General features: G+C 37.1%; 1 protein-coding gene and 1 long non-coding RNA gene across 5 annotated transcripts in view; both read left to right on the forward strand.

Annotated features, from left to right (window-relative positions):
• The first annotated feature begins 6739 nt into the window (after positions 1–6739).
• On the forward strand, positions 6740–9059 carry LOC149502523 (uncharacterized). The gene is made up of 3 exons (XR_016323406.1): positions 6740–6874; positions 7331–7451; positions 7543–9059. It is a non-coding gene; the product is annotated as an uncharacterized LOC149502523 (long non-coding RNA).
• A 1304-nt stretch (positions 9060–10363) lies between these two features.
• spin (lysolipid transporter protein spinster) overlaps positions 10364–19223 on the forward strand; it is a 29472-nt gene continuing 20612 nt past the window's right edge. For 3 of the 4 annotated variants that reach the window (XR_016323408.1, XM_028186964.2, XM_028186965.2), the window contains exon 1: positions 10368–10864. Coding sequence is in view for 3 of the 4 variants with exons in the window: in XM_028186964.2 (XP_028042765.2) it covers positions 10660–10864 (205 nt within the window). In the remaining variant the exon portion in view is untranslated. Of the gene's footprint in view, positions 10865–19223 lie in introns of all 4 variants that reach the window. The other variant, XM_028186963.2, reaches the window with a different exon arrangement.

Raw genomic sequence — 19223 nt, forward strand, 5'->3', positions numbered from 1 at the left:
TTCTGTGATGCGGCACATCGCAGCCAAAGTTTATTCAGTGCGAGTAAGGCGCGTCTTTTGATATTTTTTTTTTTCGAATTTTGATAAATTAATGTATAATAAATAGGTAGATGTGCACATAAAAAGTATCAATTACACCAACCTATATTCAGATTGATCAAACCTATATTTTGAAGTCGTCGTGGCCTAAAGGATAAGACGTCTGGCGCATTCGTGTTGCACCAGCAGTCGATGCACCGGTGTTCGAATCTCAGGCGGGTACCAATTTTTCTAATGAAATACGTACTCAACAAATGTTCACGATTGACTTTCACGGTGAAGGAATAACACCGTGTAATAAAAATCAAACCCGCAAAATTATAATTTGCGTAATTACTGGTGGTAGGACCTCTTGTGAGTCCGCGCGGGTAATTTACCTATCACCCTGCCTATTTCTGTCGTGAAGCAGTAATGCGTTTCGGTTTGAAGGGTGGGGCAGCCGTTGTAACTATACTTGAGACCTTAGAACTTATATCTCAAGGTGGGTGGCGTATTTACTTTGTAGATGTCTATGGGCTCCAGTAACCACTTAACACCAGGTGGGCGGTGAGCTCGTCAACCCATCTAAGCAATAAAAAATAAATTAAAAAAAGCCCCCTTTGTCGCATCGCCACTCTTCGGAAACACTCACCTTTGTGCCAAGCCGAACATTGGCTTTCTGGGCGTGGACATTTCGAGTGTTGTCCAGTTTGGCGGTCATTTGGAGAGCAAGGCTAAAATGGCCTCCAAAAAACTCGGAGTACTCAACAGGGCCAAACAGTACTTCAAGCCGGCTCACCGCCTTAAACTGTATAAGGCGCAGGTGCGGCCTCACATGGAGTATTGTTGCCACCTTTGGGCCGGGGCTCCGTATCTCCATTTGACCGAATCCAACGTAGGGCATCTCGGATTGTCGACGATCCTGAACTTGCCGATCGGCTAGATCCTTTGGCACTGCGTAGGGATCTATCTTCCCTATGCATACTTTACAGAATTTACAATGGGGAGTGTTCCGAGGAGCTGTTTAATTTAATAGAAGCCGCTGATTTTCGCAACCGATCGTCTCGCCGGAACTATCATCCGCACCATCTGGATGGTTGGCGTTCCACTACAATGCGTTTTAAAAACAGTTTTCTGCCACGCACAGTAAATCTCTGGAATTCGTTGCCATCAGCGGTCTTCCCCAACAACTGCGACATTGGGTTATTCAAGAAAAGAGCATATTCTTACCTGAAGGGTAGGCAACGCACTGGCGTAAACGCTGGTGACCGTGGGCGGCGGTGAATCACTTACCATCAGGTGACCCGTCTTGCTCGTTTGGCTCTCGTTGTTATAAAAAAAAAATATTAAAATAATTTACTACAATCTAAATATGTGTACATAAAATGTTTTATAGTATTTCAGTACTAGTGCTACCCGCTATTATTTCATTACTTCAATAGATGAGAATACGGCCCACCGGATGCTGAGTGACTACTCGAATATATTAAGTGTATAATCTATGGTGACTACCGATTTTCATAGACATCACTAACGCTAGGAGCAGAGGCCGCCACTTGAACGCTATGTAAACAACCAGTTTTGGTGCATTTATCAAAGTGGAATATGCCGCCGATATAACTAACTTCACGAGCATTAGTGCGGTAATGGATAGGCATCGATATCGTTATGACTGGATGGATTAAAAATATGCGAAGGGTGTGGATGATTTAATTTGAGGGCAACGAGACAAAGGGGTTTCTGGCAGTAAAAGGGCGCCCTCATAGTGGAGTGCTGGCATGTCCCTTATCAAACATGTTGTAAATGGCTTTATCACTACACACTCATTGGTAAACACCACCAGACTCTAGGTTCTCGAGTCGTAGTCGGGGCGGTTTGCCAACCCTACGTGGGGTCTACGGACCGTCGAGGTGGTTTACCCAGTTTTTGATGATTGGGTGAATCGTGGCGGAGGACGCATCACCTTTCATCTGGTGCAGGTGTTGACCGGACAAGGGAAGGACATGCTCGACTGGAAGGCTATGCTCAACTTCTGCGAGTGTACCATATCGCGGAAGGAGGCGGCAGGGCGAGTGAGGCAGAGCTCTCCTCACTACACATAAATCCGCCGCCGCTGAGCAGGGCTCGGGACCAGGGTCCCATCCGTGACCCGGCCCCCTTAGAGCTTCGAGATCCATTCGCTTTGTGCGGGGAGGGACCCATTCGTGGGGTGGCTCGGCACGCTCGCCCCTTAATAGGAAGCCGGGCGATGGCAGGCTGCGTTCGTCCGACCGCTCCGGGGGAAAGTGCAACGCGGCGTCATTAAGGCAGACTCCCGGCCCGTCGACCGAGGGAACTGGTAGTCGTGTTGCCGGCGGCCGCCGATCCGGCATCTGGGGGACGGCGGGATAGATGTAATATACTCTGCGTCGACCCTGTCCGTCGTCTCAATGGCCCGGGCCATTCCGGGCGGTTCCGGGGTGGGGCGCTGGCTGTCAGCGGCAGGAGTTTTTAGTGAGGTTCAACTCCCACATACCACCTGAAGATCTGGTGATTATCTCCTGTAAAAAAAAAGACTAGGTTACGTAGATGAAGTAGTCGTCCCAGTAATCTAAAAATGTACCTACTCTTAGTGATTATGAGCTACCGACTTTAATAGGCAGAGAACCGAATATGTTAACAGATATCAGATATCCTGGCACGTCGATTGACTGCATGTTGAATTGGAACAGTTATTAAAAAAGAAAATTGTCATGGCCATCATTGTATTCTGAATCTCAAATATATTAAGTGTATAATCTATGATTCTGAAAATATAAAAGAATAATAAGTAATAAAGGAGATCTCTTCCCTAGTAACTTTGTGGCTTTACACAACTCAACGACTCTAATCTCGATAGAATATTTTTTTAGAGATTTCGAGCGCCGTCTGGTATTATTGTAAATATTATAGGTATTTAGGTTTGGAGCAATTTGGTTTCAAGGCTAAATGGAAATCTAGAAAATTGGAAATAATAAGCAAATCCCAAAAACTTTTCAATTGCTCAGCGGCTTGCGCTCTAGCTGGGAAAAGTCAGATCCCACATCGAGTAATATTCCCACACTCGGGTGGTAGACAATGCTAAGCAGGTACCTACACGTCGAGACTTTAGATCACTATGCGTATTCAAACATCTGTTTCACGGGAACTGCTCCGAAAAACGAATGGAAATAATACCACGGTCTCTATTCAATCACCGTACCACCCGACACCGAAACAAAGTTGTTCTCTTTTTAACCTTGAACCACTTCCATCTTGTACAGTGAGTTTCTACAGAAAGTTTTCCCTTTAAGCCATAAAGCTACGGTATAATTAATCCTTTGGGTGTTGTGTATCCCCTTTTCGACAAAAAACAGAAGAGTAATGTAGTCCCTAGGTAGGTAACGATAGGCAGTGACTTGGCTCATCCCCTAGCATTGCTGACGTCCATGAGCCATTATGGTAACGGTGTGCTCGTTTACCTATACGGGCAATAAAAAAAAAGGTAGGCAAAAACGTTATTGTATTCTTGGCATTGCGTGAGGTGGCAATGCATTTTAAATTTACATTTTAAATGTTACATTATTTAAGAAACTAAATTATTATAATCTCTGAGTTTTATAAATCGATATGTCGCGTTTGGATTTTGCTACCAATTATCACATCGCCACAGACGTTGTTTGGTTAACTGTTAAATACGACATAATAAAACGATGTAGATATAGTGACTTACTAAGCGGGGTATACCGGGGGCCGGGGATATGAGTTGGCGGCGCAAAATAAACGGGATGTGGACAGCCCGTGGACTGAAAAGCCTAGCGATGATGGCATTGATAACCGCCAATTCGACGTCTAGGGTGATAGGAAAATTGGCGCACCACGCGAAACATTTTCCATTACCTCTTGCCTGCCTGACAAGTTCTGCCTCATTCGAAGCTCCGACGTATGTTGGTTTGTTGAAAGGCAGGGGTTTTAGTCGTTTCAACTCCGACATACCCCTTTTACCGCATCCACCGCTTAACCGGGAATTTGACGATTTCCTCTTGACTCCAAAAAATAAATAAAGGAAAGTGAATTAGTAGTTTCTAAAATTAGATTAAACAATTTTTCATTCATTCCAAAAAGCTACTAAGGGGGGTGCAACTCCCATACAAAGGAAAAGAACATTCAACTAGCGTCATCTTTAGGAACCGGCGAGGTCATTTTTGAAACGTTTTGGCCTTAATGAACTAATAAACTCACTAGATGGCAGATACGAGTTCTGACTCAATAAAAATGTTAGCGTACTTTGAAGCAGTGCTTCCACTTTTAGGGAATTCTCCCTTTTTTAGGGAAAAATAGCTGATATTTTGGATGATAAAGACATTTTTAAAAATACCAGGATTTAGGATATTTCGGGGTAAAAAGCAAAGCCTATACTAGTAACTGTTGTGAATTTTAAAATAAACGATAATTAAAGTAAAACAATGAACATTTTATTTTATGGAGAGAATGACATTAAGTCGAGTTGACAAGTAAAAGAATAAAACAGAGTTGTGTATAAAAACTATAAAGAAGGTTTGATTCAACAGTAACCCTCTAGTAAAGTAAATCATAGATTAAGCCACTGCTTTTTTCTTAGGGATTCCCCAGAATCCCAATAAGTATAATCCGCCAAATTTTTATTTACCTATTTTCGTTGATGTCACCAGAACTTACTTGTATTGTAATATACAGGTACTTCATGTACCATGAAAGATTATCATGGTAATTTCATTTACGAAAACCTTGTAATTGTCATTTCGCTTTTGCTAGCAGTTCCTTCTTCAAAGACTGAGGTAGAAAGATTATTCAGTGTTCTCAAATGTAAAAACTGACAAAAGAAACAGGCTTTCTAACGAAACCCTGAACGGCTTGCTTCATAGAAAGTTGGGAATGCCAGCAAACAATTGCTTAATTTTAGAACCGAACAGTGTTAGGTTGCGTGCAGCAAAAGAATATAAAAGCAATGCGTCGACTTCCTTGAAAATTCTAATCCTATAGATCTATGATCTTCTGGGGGCGTTTAGATTATATATATAGTAACCGGCAAACATCTTGAGCAAATGACCTTGACTGCGCAGAACCGAATTTTAGATCACTTTGGTGGTGAGGGTGAGGCGCGACGGCAGGGGAAATCGTATCGAGCGCGTTATTGGTAGATCAGTCGAACCCTGCGCCCCGCACCGCGCCCTCATTCCGCTCGCTCCCAAAAGTACGCTTGCGTACAGTGAAAAATCTATCGTTATTAATCGTTAAGTTATTTGTTATAATTGCTTGTTGACTGTTGCCATTGCTATTTGTTGAGTGTTTGTTGATTTTTTATAAAAAATACACTATGCCGCGACAAGCTGGTGTAGTAATCAAAAGAAAGGGTAGAAAAATTGTGTACGACGTATATTGCTTCATTATAAAACAGGGGAAGAATGATATGGAAAAAGTAAAACAGACTTCGGAAGCAACAAAAAGATCAGTGAGTACTGTTAGGTGCATTATTAACGAAGCTAAAGGCTCTGGCTTGCTCGCCGTGTTTGGGACTCCGGGTAAGAAAAGATCAGGGAAGAAGAAAGTTACCGGAATGGATAGTTTCGTTCAATCTGTAATAAAAAGATGTAATCATAATAACTACATAACAAGCAGCGAAACTCCGTACCGTAGAAAGGCTTCGAAAAATTTAAAGAAGATATACATTTTAATGGCTCGGAATGAAGTTTACGACGAATTATGAAAGAGCTAGGCTTCAGATGAAAAAAGAAACAGAAAATAATCGGAAGCTGGTAATTGAAAAAAGTAACATTCGATTACTACGAATCGAATATCTTAAAAAAATAATTAATTAGACAAAAAAGAAGATCGAACGACCGAGTTGTAAACTACACCGATAAGCCCTATGTCGACTCATCACGATGATGGCGACTCGGATGATGAAAACAGTGATGATGATGATGGTCAAGATTATGATAACGAAAAAAAAATTACAAATACCAGCTTCGCTTCAACTGAACCAAGACCTGGCAACAGCTCTAGTTTTGACTTAATAGAAGGAATATCTATTTTACCCCAAGATTAAATTATTACAATTATTAACCTATATTTTTTGTTGATGTTCTAATAAATATATAAATAAATACATATGTTGATTTTAATAATTTAATTGCATTATGACGCAGCGTAAATAATGTTTTTGCACGTGAGTGTACCATGCGCAAACTTACCCCCTCTACGTCAACAAATGCTCAAGAAGTTTGCCGGCTATTATACCTACATTAAATAATATGCTGTGGTTTATTTTCTGTATTTTATTTATGCTTTCTATATAAAGGATTTATGAAAGTTGTTTAGGAAATTTTAGGGATAAATTCAAAAGAAACTAGGGTAAAATGTGGTAAAAAAAACGTAAGTGGAAACACTGCTTTGAAGTTTTCAAAACTCCAGGGCCAATAAAACAATCTCAAAAAAAAAAAAAAGTTTTCAAAATGTCGTACATAACGCTTAAATTTTTTAAATCGTTTTTTTTTGGTTTTGTTTTGAGTTATTTTACGTTGTAGTATTAATTTAGAGCAACTTTTAGCTTTGTGAGAATATTAGACGATTAGACATTGAGAAACTCTGTTTTGAATTCTCTTTAGACATAACTTGGCTCCAATACTTTTTTCTTTATATCTTATATCTATTCTTTATATATATCTTTTTCTATTCTTTATATATATATATATTATATATATAATACGTTAGCGTTTCGTAAGCCAGTGTAACTATTTTCATTTCAGAAAGTTTATTATTAAAAATCAGCATGCCTCAAGATCGAAAATGAAATGCTATTTCGGATGCCTTGATAACGGTGAGTTTACACTATTTTCCCGGTATATTATTTGCTAACAGAATTATTATTCATAATATAATTAAATGAATTAGCACCAACTAATGGTCCTTCCTATTTCTGCTGCCTAGCTATCATATATGTTAAGTTTTGATCAAAACAGTCGGTATTAAGTCTCGTACTATCACACACACACCTCAGATAATAAAATTGTCCCGAGTGGGTGGCAGTATTTATGTTTTGCAACTCAGCGTATTATATGCTTATTGTCAAGTGGGCCCGAACTAGTTTTTTGGAATGATCAATCAGTCATGATTTCCTGTTTAAATAAAATACAGCACAATTGATCTCACATCCAAAGTTAGATGATGGCATTCACGTTTTGTTTCCTGGTGTTTGATAACCAAGTTACACCAAGTGGCCTGTGACCACGTTCATCCTTCTACCCAATATAAAATAATGTTTTTATTTTTGTAGACAAAGGTTTGATAATGACAAAATTTTATGGAAAAATTATAAGGAGCACTAAAATGTCTGAAACATGAAAAGATTGATGCACTATATTTGAACCAGAACGTGTTATGTAATATATTAATTGGTAAGTATGATTACATTAACACAAAATTTTTCCTGGTCGTATTTTTTCAATATTTGTTACATAATTAAGATACTTTGTTTCTCCGTTTCAGAAGAGAAACTGATTCAGCAAGGAACGTGAACTCACAAGGATCTTAATTTTTTTTAAATATGTTTATAATTTATAAATTAATAATTGAAATAGTTCATAAGAACTAAATTGATGCCAATTTTGTTTTAAAATAGGTTGTTTAGTTCTTATAGTTATAGTATTATATTTGAATAGTTGTAATTAGTAAGTTAGTAATATATGAAAATACTGATATAAATTTTTGTAAATAACCTTTTGTAAATTCTACGAGAAGATGATTTTAATTAATGATCAAAAGTCAATGGTCTTCAAAAGCATTATTTGCAATTATTTAGATTAACTGTGGAATATATTTGCTAAGTTGTGTTTTCTGTATGAGCAGATATAAATGAAAATGCCCAAACATGATTATGTTTCTTACATTTTCATTAAGTGAAATCAATATGCTTGTGACTTGAGTATATTAATAATTTATTAAAACTTAATTTATAGACAGCAACCCCTATGGCACTGCTGAAGTTTATAAGCACTGGTGACCACTTATCATGAGCCGGGTTGCATGCTGGTCTGCTGTTGAGTGCAATAAAAATTTTCGAAACCCTTTCTATTATTTAGATGTAATATTAATGTACATTTAATTTGGATTAAAAGATAAATTTACATTTTATGTTTGCATGTGTATGTTTATAATTCATTTGCATGTAACGAACATCAGTTTCTTTTGTAACAAAATGCAAACTAATGGTTTGTAATGAATGTAATTAACTTTAAGATGATTTTCTTTCAATCTGCTGTTTGTTTCATCTAGTATTACCAAAGCTAAAGCATCAGAAACGTCAGAATAGAAATAATTTAGATAGGGAATAAAAGTATAACTATTGTAATCATGTCTAAGATTACTATAAGTGTCATTAAGTACAAACTATCAATATTTAAGAGTACTTTAAATCATCTTTACATTTTTTAAACATTTTTTGTTTTTTTTTGTTTTTCAAATCATGTAACAAAACGTTTGTGCAGAACAAAATGTCACATGTTATGAACATGATTGTGGGTTAATCGTTTCTTAAATTTCTAAATGTTTATAAGAATGCTAAGAATAATTTAGTATTCACTTTAGTGTGTGTATTATCTCTACAATGCTAGTTTAAATGACAATTATTGTATGACGAAGCATAGGTAGTGTTTATAGATGTAATATTTTCATACAAGGTCATGATCTGTCACGATCAACTTTAAGCAAGAACTGCTATTGTTAAGAAACAAATTTATTAAATTTAATTCAAATTGTCTACTATGTTTGTAATGGAAAGCTGACATGTTTATATTTCGCACAAATGACTTAATTGACATTGAATGATTTGATTATCTAGACTTAATTAACTTTTAGATAACTTTCGATTTAATGTTAATAAGTACGCTAGTAGGATTAATCTAGAGGAGTTATTGTTATTCGAAATTTTATACAATTGTACGTTCATACAATCTTTTAACAGAAAATTGTTTGTAATATAGGGAAATTAAATAGCTTACAGAGAATTACAGCTTTTTATTTAAAAAAACTGTTTTCTCTCTGTATGAAAAGATCTTATCGATTAGAATGCTGAACACAATCAAACATTCCTTAATAACTCATAAGTACTACCGGGAATTTCAGCGATTCTAAACGATAAGATTTTTTCATAAAGAGAGTTATTAAAAATATTAAAATTACTAAAAAAGCCACCTGGTGGGGGGTAGGGAGACTAATAATCGACCGTAGCGACGCCTGCTGGACCGGGCTTTAACTAAAGCAAAAATAAAAATGAGAGTTGCGCATCTATCTCTAATATATTAAGTGTATAATCTCTAATATATTAAGTGTATAATCTATGGCTACTACATAAACGTCATAAACCAGATTCATTCAAATCCCAGATTATCATTGGTCAAGTTTTCAAATAGAAATAGTGATTCTCCCCAAAAAGATCCATCGTTTAATTGATCCGAATCGATGTCTGAAAACTCATTAAAAAAAGATCGATACCTCAAAAATCGATCTTTACAATAACAGTTCGTATTGTGAATTCTGGAATATACTTGCACTAGAACTGGCAAGCTAATCTCAGCAAGCTGCTTGAAGTCTGCGGCTAGTCGAGACTGAACTAAAATGGTGCGCGTGGCTATAATTAGAGTCACGAACGCAGAAAATCTAGTCGTAGCCTATAGAAGGATTAAAACCGGTACACCCCGATTTCTGTGCGCATGGGTCGCAATAAAATGTGAGTTTCAGTATTGTGGTGAAGAGGAGGAAACCCCTCTTTACATCTTGTCTGACTGAGATCTTGGACAGCAAAGAATACTTAGTCTTCGGAGAACAGATTATTAAAATATGTCTAAGGAAAGGAAAGCCTGCAAAAAGAGGCTTAAAGTCGAGGAATTCACAAAATATCTAAATGGGTTGCACTGGCGGGTTGGTTGATAGTCCTAACACCCTTTACTAACAATAACAATAGCAATGGAGGGTTATTACGTCCTGTAGTAGTGAAGGTGCGGCTTTAGGACCAGGAAGCGCGTTTAGTTCGCTGCGATGGACTTGTTGAGTCTGCAATACTGGCTTGTCATGCTGATGGTTGTAATTTTAGCGTCACAGGTCCCAAGTTTAGTACATAAGACTTACCATATTATTATATAAATGTAAATCTATGTTCCAAATATCACTAATCGCTAATAATTTCCGTTTTTCTGTATTCTTCTATTCTGTGAGAGCTTACGCTAATTCGATTTATAAAATCTGGTTAAAATCGATTTCTTCATTAGAGACGATCTTACATCGCCATCCCTATTTTAAGTTACGTTTAAACTTTTGGTCGCAGACGTCCAGAGAGAATAGACGTCGGTTCTTGTCGATGTGTACATGTGAAAAACGTACATTACGTCAAAAATATTAAATTCATATTAAAAAAAAATTATTATAAAAATAGAAATGAATCTAAGACCTAAAGCTGATGATTAACGTTTCTGTGATTATTTGTTTTGAGTATCGATTTAATATAAAGTATACTTTTTAACCACAAGTTTGAAGACATTTCGTTAATAAATATTCCTGAAAGCGGTCGCTTTCTCGTGGAATTTGAAAGTGCTTGAAACTCTTGTAATCATGGACCCTCGTGGTATAACACCGAACACTTCGAACCAGCAGTTAGTTATAAACGGTGATAATGATTCGGCGACGGCACTTCTACAGGAGAAACAGGCGAGAAGACATAACAGTCTACGTGAAGTGACCTTCTCACAATATATGACTGTCTCTATATTATGCTTCGTTAACCTCATCAACTACATGGACAGATTGACTATAGCCGGTAAGTTAACAAAAATATACCTCATCGTTTACCTTGACCTCTACGGTACCAGTCCATAATAATTGCTTTACTTATTTATGGACTTTGAAAATTGGATGCTGTTGTTGAAGAGTAAATTTCAGTTAGAATTTAAACATCTGGAATTGATGTCGTTGGAAATTTATAATTTGTCTTATCATGGACTTTCATTCGAAATTTAAAGAAAATAACCTTCTAAAGTTAGGATACGCCATATCAGATCCAATATGATAATAGATCAGTATTAAAATAACAAGAAATTACTAAATTCATTGACTTTATTTTGGTGATAGGTGATTAGTGAAGGTCATAACATAATATCTAGAAGGATTTTGTTAGAATTTCTACAAGTTTTTAAAAGTTATTAGATTATACTTAATGTTTTATGTAATTTTTACTCACTTTTTATTAGAAAAAAAAAGTTTGTATCTTGATATAACTTTTTTTTTGTCATCTAGTATATTAAAAGCAAAACTCGTATACTTTGTGATTAAAGGTTGTTTACAATCAAAGCTGAAACATTGCATTAGTTGTTGGCAGATTTAGTATCTGGCACAGTACCATCATATTAATAATAGATGTACATATTACAGATGGAATGGGTAATCAAAGTCAGGTATTATGGGTAATATTCTTCCACAATAAGGAGAAAAAATTGTAATACAAATTATTTCTATACAGTGCATTGCAATTTGGAAAAGTAAGAACTGTTGAAATCCCTATTGCAATGAAATTCTCACTTTTGTAGCTGTGGGCTACCACATCAGTAGTATTATATATATTTGCATATACAAAAGAAAAACAAGCTATAATTCATTATTTACAGGTAGTTTTTTGAACATTCATATTTTGAGTGACGGAGACACATATACTAAATATTCTTCCTTCCTATTCGTACACTCTTGACAGAGTGGTCGTGGTCATGCATCAGTCGGATCCTGCGATACCGATGCTCTCGCGATGCTACGCCATGTGGCACGATGTTTCGCAGAGTGAGAGCAAGCATTTATGTTGGAGTGAGTAACAGATTTTATGAGGTCGGTCCATCGTGTTGGAGATCGTCCGCGAGATCTATAATACTATATATAATACTACATTATTTTAAAAACCAAAAGACAGTAAAAAACAAATACATTTGGAATATTTTTCAAAGTGAACATGCAACTTACATGATAAGATTAAAATATACAAAATTAAAATTATCATTACTCCAAAGACAAATTTCAATTCACTTTTGTAACCTTGAAGTACAAATTTGTTGTGTAGTTACAGCAATACATAATGGACACAATAAACATTTTTTTCTTTTTTTATTGCTTAGATGGGTGGACAAGCTCACAGCTCAGCTGGTGTTAAGTGATTACTGGAGCCCATAGATATCTACAACGTAAACGCCGCCACCCACCTTGAGATATGAGCTCTATGGTCTCAGTATAGTAGCTGCAACGGCTGCCCCACCCGTCAAACCGAAACACATTACTGCTTCACGGCAGAAATAGGCAGGGTGGTGGTACCTACCCGTGCGGACTCATAAGAGGTCCTACCACCAGTAATTACGCAAATTATAATTTTTGCGAGTTTGATTTTTATTACACGGTGTTATTCCTTCACCGTGGAAGTCAGTCTTGAAGATTTCTTAAGTACGTATTTCATTAGAAAAATTGGTATCCGCCTGCGGGATTCGAATACCGTTGCATCGCTAGATAGGAATGCGCCGGACGTCTTATCCTTTAGGCCACGACGACTTAAATGTTTTCTCAATGTCAATAATTATAAATTCTTTCCATATAAATAAAAATGAATCTTTCTATGTTTGTCCTGTATACATTCTTAAACCATTCATCTGATTGTAATGAAAGTTGATATAGTTATTGGTGCCCCAGGGAAGGTTTTTTTCAGAATTACGTAAAGTGACGCGCGAGACGAGACATCGATGTTTTTCATAACTCGGTTGTGTGGTATTAGCCTAAAATAGCACTATTCCATTCGTGTTCGTAGCTATCGTAAAATACCACTAAGGGAATAACTATAGAATGGGCAGCAGCGCTCTTTCAATATCACACGAACTTATTGTAATCGCCAACTGGCGTTTATTGGTGGTCTTCTTCTTTTTTCTTTCCTATCTTTTGCTGGGGTGTAGGGCTCGAAACAAATTCTTCCATTTGCATCGGTGCTAATATAATAATTCTTCCATTTGCATCGGTGCTGATATAATAATATAATATACCCTACATTGTGAGGCCGCACGTATACCGCGCTGTCTTGTATCAATCATGTCTGCTGTATCAGCTGTCTTGTACCATTCAATCATGGCTGCTTGGGGTACCCTCAACCATACCTCAATGCGTGCTAGGGCTAGTGTTAGCAAACTCCTTCAGGTTGACCCTGTGAGCTCATCTACCCACGCGCCGCGCGTAGCTGGAAAAGTCTTTTAGGCTACCAGCCAATGGGTAGTGGAAAAAAGCTGTTGGTGTACGTTATGATGTCTATAGACACGACAATTAGTGACACCGGATAGGCTTTGGTTTTGTATACCACCTACCCATGCAATCCATACTTTCATACTATTATATAATATTACTAGCTGACCCGGCAGACTTCGTAGTGCCTCAATCCATAAATCAAATACTTAAGCTTTTGTATAAAATAAACTTAAAACAAACAAAAGGAATCCGTCCGACGGGGGGACACATCAAAGGAAAAACAAAATTGCTATTATATTTTTATTTAATTCCGAGCATTTTCATATTTATCTACCTTTTAAACCTTCCCTGGACTTCCACAAATAATACAAGATCAAAATTAGTCAAATCGGTTCAGCCGTTCTCGAGTTTTAGCGAGACTAACAAACAGCAATTCATTTTTATATATATAGATAAATGTGAACGTGTGTTTATTTTTCCTTATTTCACGTCGAAAATATCACGTGTTACATTTTTTTTTTACCTTTTTACCTATGCTGATATCCTTGGGAGGCTATTTCAGCTTCACCCTAACGTTTGTAGGTGAGCTCACGGTGCTCAAACCGGAGAGTTGCTAACACTGACCCTAGCAAGAGCAGTGCTTCGCAGAATCTACCACCGGATCGGAAACGCGACCCACTGAGAAGATCCGGCGAGAAACTCAGTGGGCTGTGTCTGTGGGTTAATTCGCTCGTCGAGCCCTTCGTCGCAAGCGACGGGTTCGACGAGGACGGTCACCGGTGCTTGTGGTGCCTAAAAGCACCGTTAATGGATCAGGAGGATCCGTAATGACGTGCTTTGGGCGACGTCGACGGTTTGCAGGGTCGGGTATGTAGTTTCCAGCGGCCACGATGAGACGGTTTTCATGTCGTGCCGCTTTCTCAAAATGGCGCAGCGATGCCGACTGTAGATACTTACTAACTGAATCGAGCTCCAGGTCATCGTGGAGATCCACGTTCCTCAGGAACCATGGCGCTCCGACAGCTATCCTGCAGAATCGGGATCGAATAACCTGAAGGGATTTCAAGTGGGTGCGGGCTACGCTGTGTTTCTTAAAGTTTTAGGTCAATAGAGAAAATTATAATATTATTAAATATAGGTTATTTTTTATCCTGAAAATCATCTCATTCCAACGGAAAACTGTTATATTATCTTTAGAAACATGACCCGACACTTTAGAAAAATTAATTAACACCTTTCCTTCACTACGCAGGTGAAGCCGCTGGTAGCAGCTAGTAAATAAATAAAGTCACCGGAGCGTGACAGGGTTTTGATTGCTGTTTATAAACCTCTCCCCTCCTCTGTAGTCTTTTTAGAGCGTTTTTCTTCAAACAACGTTTGAAAAGATTTTTGTGTGCCAGGCACCCCTTGACTGTTCCTCGCGTTTTGAATTATAGATTACTTATGATGACCTTTCATCATCAGGTGTGCTGTATTTTCTGATCAAAAGTTAAAAGTAAATGGTGTCGTTCCGCTTAGGATCTGTCAAATTGTCTGCAAAAGACAATATAATTATACAAAGGCATTCATTCCATCTTTACTATGGTGTGTAACGGCAGATTATATCTTATCAACATTCTTGAAAAAACTTCCATTCCATAACCTTGTCTACATTGCTGTCAAGATCTTTGGTTTACTTTATCTGAGTTTATTATCTGAAGTCACAAATATTTGTGAAAAAGGGAGCGAGCCATAAAAATTTTCATAACATAAATCTTCTGTCGGTTTTTTTCGTACATTTTTTAACAATTACTTAGTTCTTTCTATTTTAAAGATAAAGTGCCAAAACAAATTGCTTATTGTAGGTATTACTAAATTAAAGATTAGTTGGCCGCTTTTGGTTTTTTGTCTATATAGTACATTGGCATTGAAAATGTAATGGCGACACGAGCACTTAGAAAACAATAAGCAATTAAACCTACAAAACATGTTTTTATTTTTTATTAACATTTTTCCTACCCTATAAATTTAAACGTATGATTGCTTGTGCTAAATAGTGACGCGAGCTCAATACGTACTCATACTAGTGATTAATTACGTAAATGTTAAAAATTGTGGGTTTCATTTCATAGCACATTATTCTTTCGTCGTGGAAGTCGATCGTAAACACGTGTTCATAAGTTAGACTATGGACGCTTCAATTACACATTCTATAGGTACCGGTAACCTCTTAATAACTTGCAGGTCACGGTCGCATGTCTGCCAACATACAGCAAGAAAGATCTTGCATTGGACCAACTAAAATTGGCCTATAAAAATCAATAACGCTGTAATAATGTATTTATTTATTATTTACGAGAAAACCGCATGGGTTTTATTTGTTGTAATGAGTTTACTTTGAAAATAGGTTTTATTAGTTTTGGTTTCCGTAACGATAAATCTGTCCGTTGCGTATCTTCGTTGCGCCACCGCGTTACTTTTAATCTCCGTGGCGTAATCAAGATGCTTTCGTTGCTCGGTAATTTTATGGAATTATATTAGATCATCTCATAATCCTTTTATCAGTTTAGTGTTCACAAGTTACGTAAAAAAGGACCAGTTTAACAACGAAACTCCCGTTGAATCCTTTCAAATATTTACATTACTATTTAAGCCTCGAATAGTGTCGTTGACTTTTATGGGAAGACGTCGCCCGGACTCACTTAATATACATAAAGAAAAGAATGTCAGTAGACAGATAGAAGCTTTTACCCTTTGTAAACGCAATGACGTGTAGACTCCACGGAGTGTTAATGGGACTAAAAAAGGCGGCGGACAAATGACTGTTATTACAAAGAACACGTTTTGGTGACTAATAAAATTAAACAAGAGATCAGTAAAAATGAAACTGGTATAGTACGTTAATTTAATCTATACACTGGTGGTAGGACCTATTGTGAGTCCGCGCGGGTATGTACCACCACCCCGCCTATTTCTGCCGTGAAGCAGTAATGCGTTTCGGTTTGAAGGGTGGGGTAGCCGTTGTAACTATACTAAGACCTTAGAACTTATATCTCAAGGTGGGTGGCGCATTTACATTGTAGATGTCTATGGGCTCCAATAACCACTTAACACCAGGTGGGCTGTGAGCTCGTCCACCCATCTAAGCAATAAACAAAAAAAAATACTTTTAAATGTATACCATACACAGAATTGACAAATCCTTAATGTGAATAAACTCTTAGAAAAGGTCGATGTCACGTAACCAGAGAACTAATATCCAGTGTTCGCTCACGTTCGATGGTGGCGTTCATATTAGAATGCGCAGGGATAATATCCTATAAGTTCAAAATCGTATTCAGAACGGTGGAATTTGTTTACGCCTTCTTTAGAAAGAAATGTGCTCTTTAAGCTTTGCAGTAGCAATAAGCGAGCCGGGGGTACCTTTGCAGAATTACCACTTTCCTCACAACTTGTACTCGACATAGTAATTAGATGCAGAGTTAGATAAGAAAATACGGCAAGGATATTAATACTAGAAATGGGAAAGGAATACGCGGTATCAGCAGAAGCTCGAAATGGCCAAGTTTGCGAATCCGTATTTGAAAAATCCGACCTCATTATAAAGATCCGCTAATAAGCAGTCATCATTACTTAGGATACATGAATAGATCAGTTTATAACCAACATGAATGCACCCATTCACCTTGAGACTCGTTAGGGTAGGGGATACAGCGAACTCTTTAATATAAATTTGGACGAACGACGTCCTCCCTGGGGACAACCGAAAATTAAACCCTGTACCATGTTGTGTTGTGGGTAGATAGATATATTTCAGTAGTTCTTGCATAATAGGTCAGGTTAGGTCCTGATTAAGAGCTGACTGTAAAGGAATATTACAATGTTTTATTTTAACGTGAATACATCAATGGTGTAACGTTCGGTTCGATCTGGCTTTATTATTTTATGTTCTGAAAACTTTCGTAATTAGAGAGTTGTGGAGAAAGTACAACAAAATACTATTGACGGTTGGTACATCATAGACGCGTGAACGGCAACAAACCATTTTGTTTGGTAATGGATAAAGGGTCGACTTCCCCTGGGAAATACCGTCTCGTCGCGTTTGCACTAAATTAACGAACTTACCACAGTCTAATCTTGATTGGAATCTACAAACAATCAAGATTCAGTTCACTGAATGTCGTCCTTAGATAAAATAAGCATTCAATGCGGAGGTTGTAAATCAGATGTTTTTCAAGATTAAAAGTTTGCTCATTCAAATTTTTTTTTTTTAAATCTTTTTGCCAGCATTGTTTACCTTCATCACGCTAGTTAGTTAATTTAAATAGAAGCAACGATATTCCTTGTTTATAATACCGTGTTGTTTTGATAAAAAGAAATAATTTTTTTATAGTATATTAGAAGGAAAAAAACAGTTTATCTCATTCATTAACGAGATTCTATTTTGAGGTATGATCGTTAGTCATTGTTTGGAAGTAACGGATGATTCACTTTCATACGACAGCAAAACGTCACAGCTTTGACGAAAATATTACCAAAAACCAGTTCGTTCTTGAATCTAACCCATGAGATTGTCATAATATTAGAGATATGATAATAATATGATGTAGTCATGTGTTTCTTTTGTTGGCTTCAACGTCGCTACATTGCGGAAACGTGTCTTTATAACTTACTTGTTTCATTATAATTTTAATATGGATTTATCATCGAATTCACTATTCGTACAAATATCACGTGCTACAGTTACTACTACTGTTCCCATCCAATCGTAATAGAATTATCATTTTTTATTTTGTTTTTTAAATCATACAGTTCTCGGTTTTCAGTATTAGTTTTAAGGCATGTTCCAAGCGCACTTGGGAGGATCCGGCAGGGTTTTTTTTTTTTATTTCGGTAAAATCGTGCTTTCCGGTATGAACAGTGTAATGTTATGTCTTATGACTTTTTTATTACATAGTTCTTTGAACGACCTCACGGCTCATCTGACGCTTAATGCTTACGGTAGTCCGTAGACATCATGATGCATGGTAAACTAAGAGCAATTAGGTCGAGGTCTAAAATGTGTTATACGTATAACGGCTGTCTCACCATTCGAATAACTGCTTCGTTGCGTAATTATTCAGGATTGTGGTATCTACTCATGCGGGCTAACAATCTACCATATCACCAGTGGGCAGGCGCATTCACGTTGCGGCATCTAAGGCCTTCGGTATCTGTTTAGTACTATGCAGGGAGTGAGCTTAACTGCCCATAAAATATAATATTGATAATAAAACAAATAATGACATATGTATTTACATATTTACGAGTACATATCGACGCTTGAAAGGCAAAGGTGACTAAGCGGCAATAACTGCTTTGTACATAAATGATAGGCAATAGCCATATTCGATGCGCAAAAAAATATATTTCTAAGTCTATTAAAATCATTTCAATCCTACAGCTAGATTCGTTAAAATAGATTTTTTTTCAGGTATTTCAACTTTAAATTTTATTAGTCTACTGTAAAGTTCACGCATTGTCCCTTAGTCACGTTTGCCTTTCAAGCGTCGATATGTTCCCATACTTCTACTTAGCATATTTCACGTATGAATTTGTGCTATTCATACCTAAGTATTCACCATAAAAAACAACATTAAACTCGGAGAGGGAGGATTAAAAAAAGGGGTTGTGTCCCCGTTTTTTTTTAATAAATCATTATGGGTCACAGCTGTGTCTATCGTTTCATGAATGTAATATGTGTTCGGTTATACAGCGGTTTCGATTCGTTCGTCGAGGGGTGAAATAGAAAATTGTGTTTAATTTAGAGTTCGAAAATGAAAAAGGTGCCCTTAAAAATCTTATTAAGCTGTTTTTTCTTTATTTATTGCTTACATGGGTGGACGAGCTCACAGCCCACCTGGTATTAAGTGGTTACTAGAGCCCATAGACATCTACAA

Source organism: Bombyx mandarina, chromosome 08 (assembly GCF_030267445.1).
Source record: "Bombyx mandarina strain Sakado chromosome 08, ASM3026744v2".
Classification (NCBI taxonomy): domain Eukaryota; kingdom Metazoa; phylum Arthropoda; class Insecta; order Lepidoptera; family Bombycidae; genus Bombyx; species Bombyx mandarina.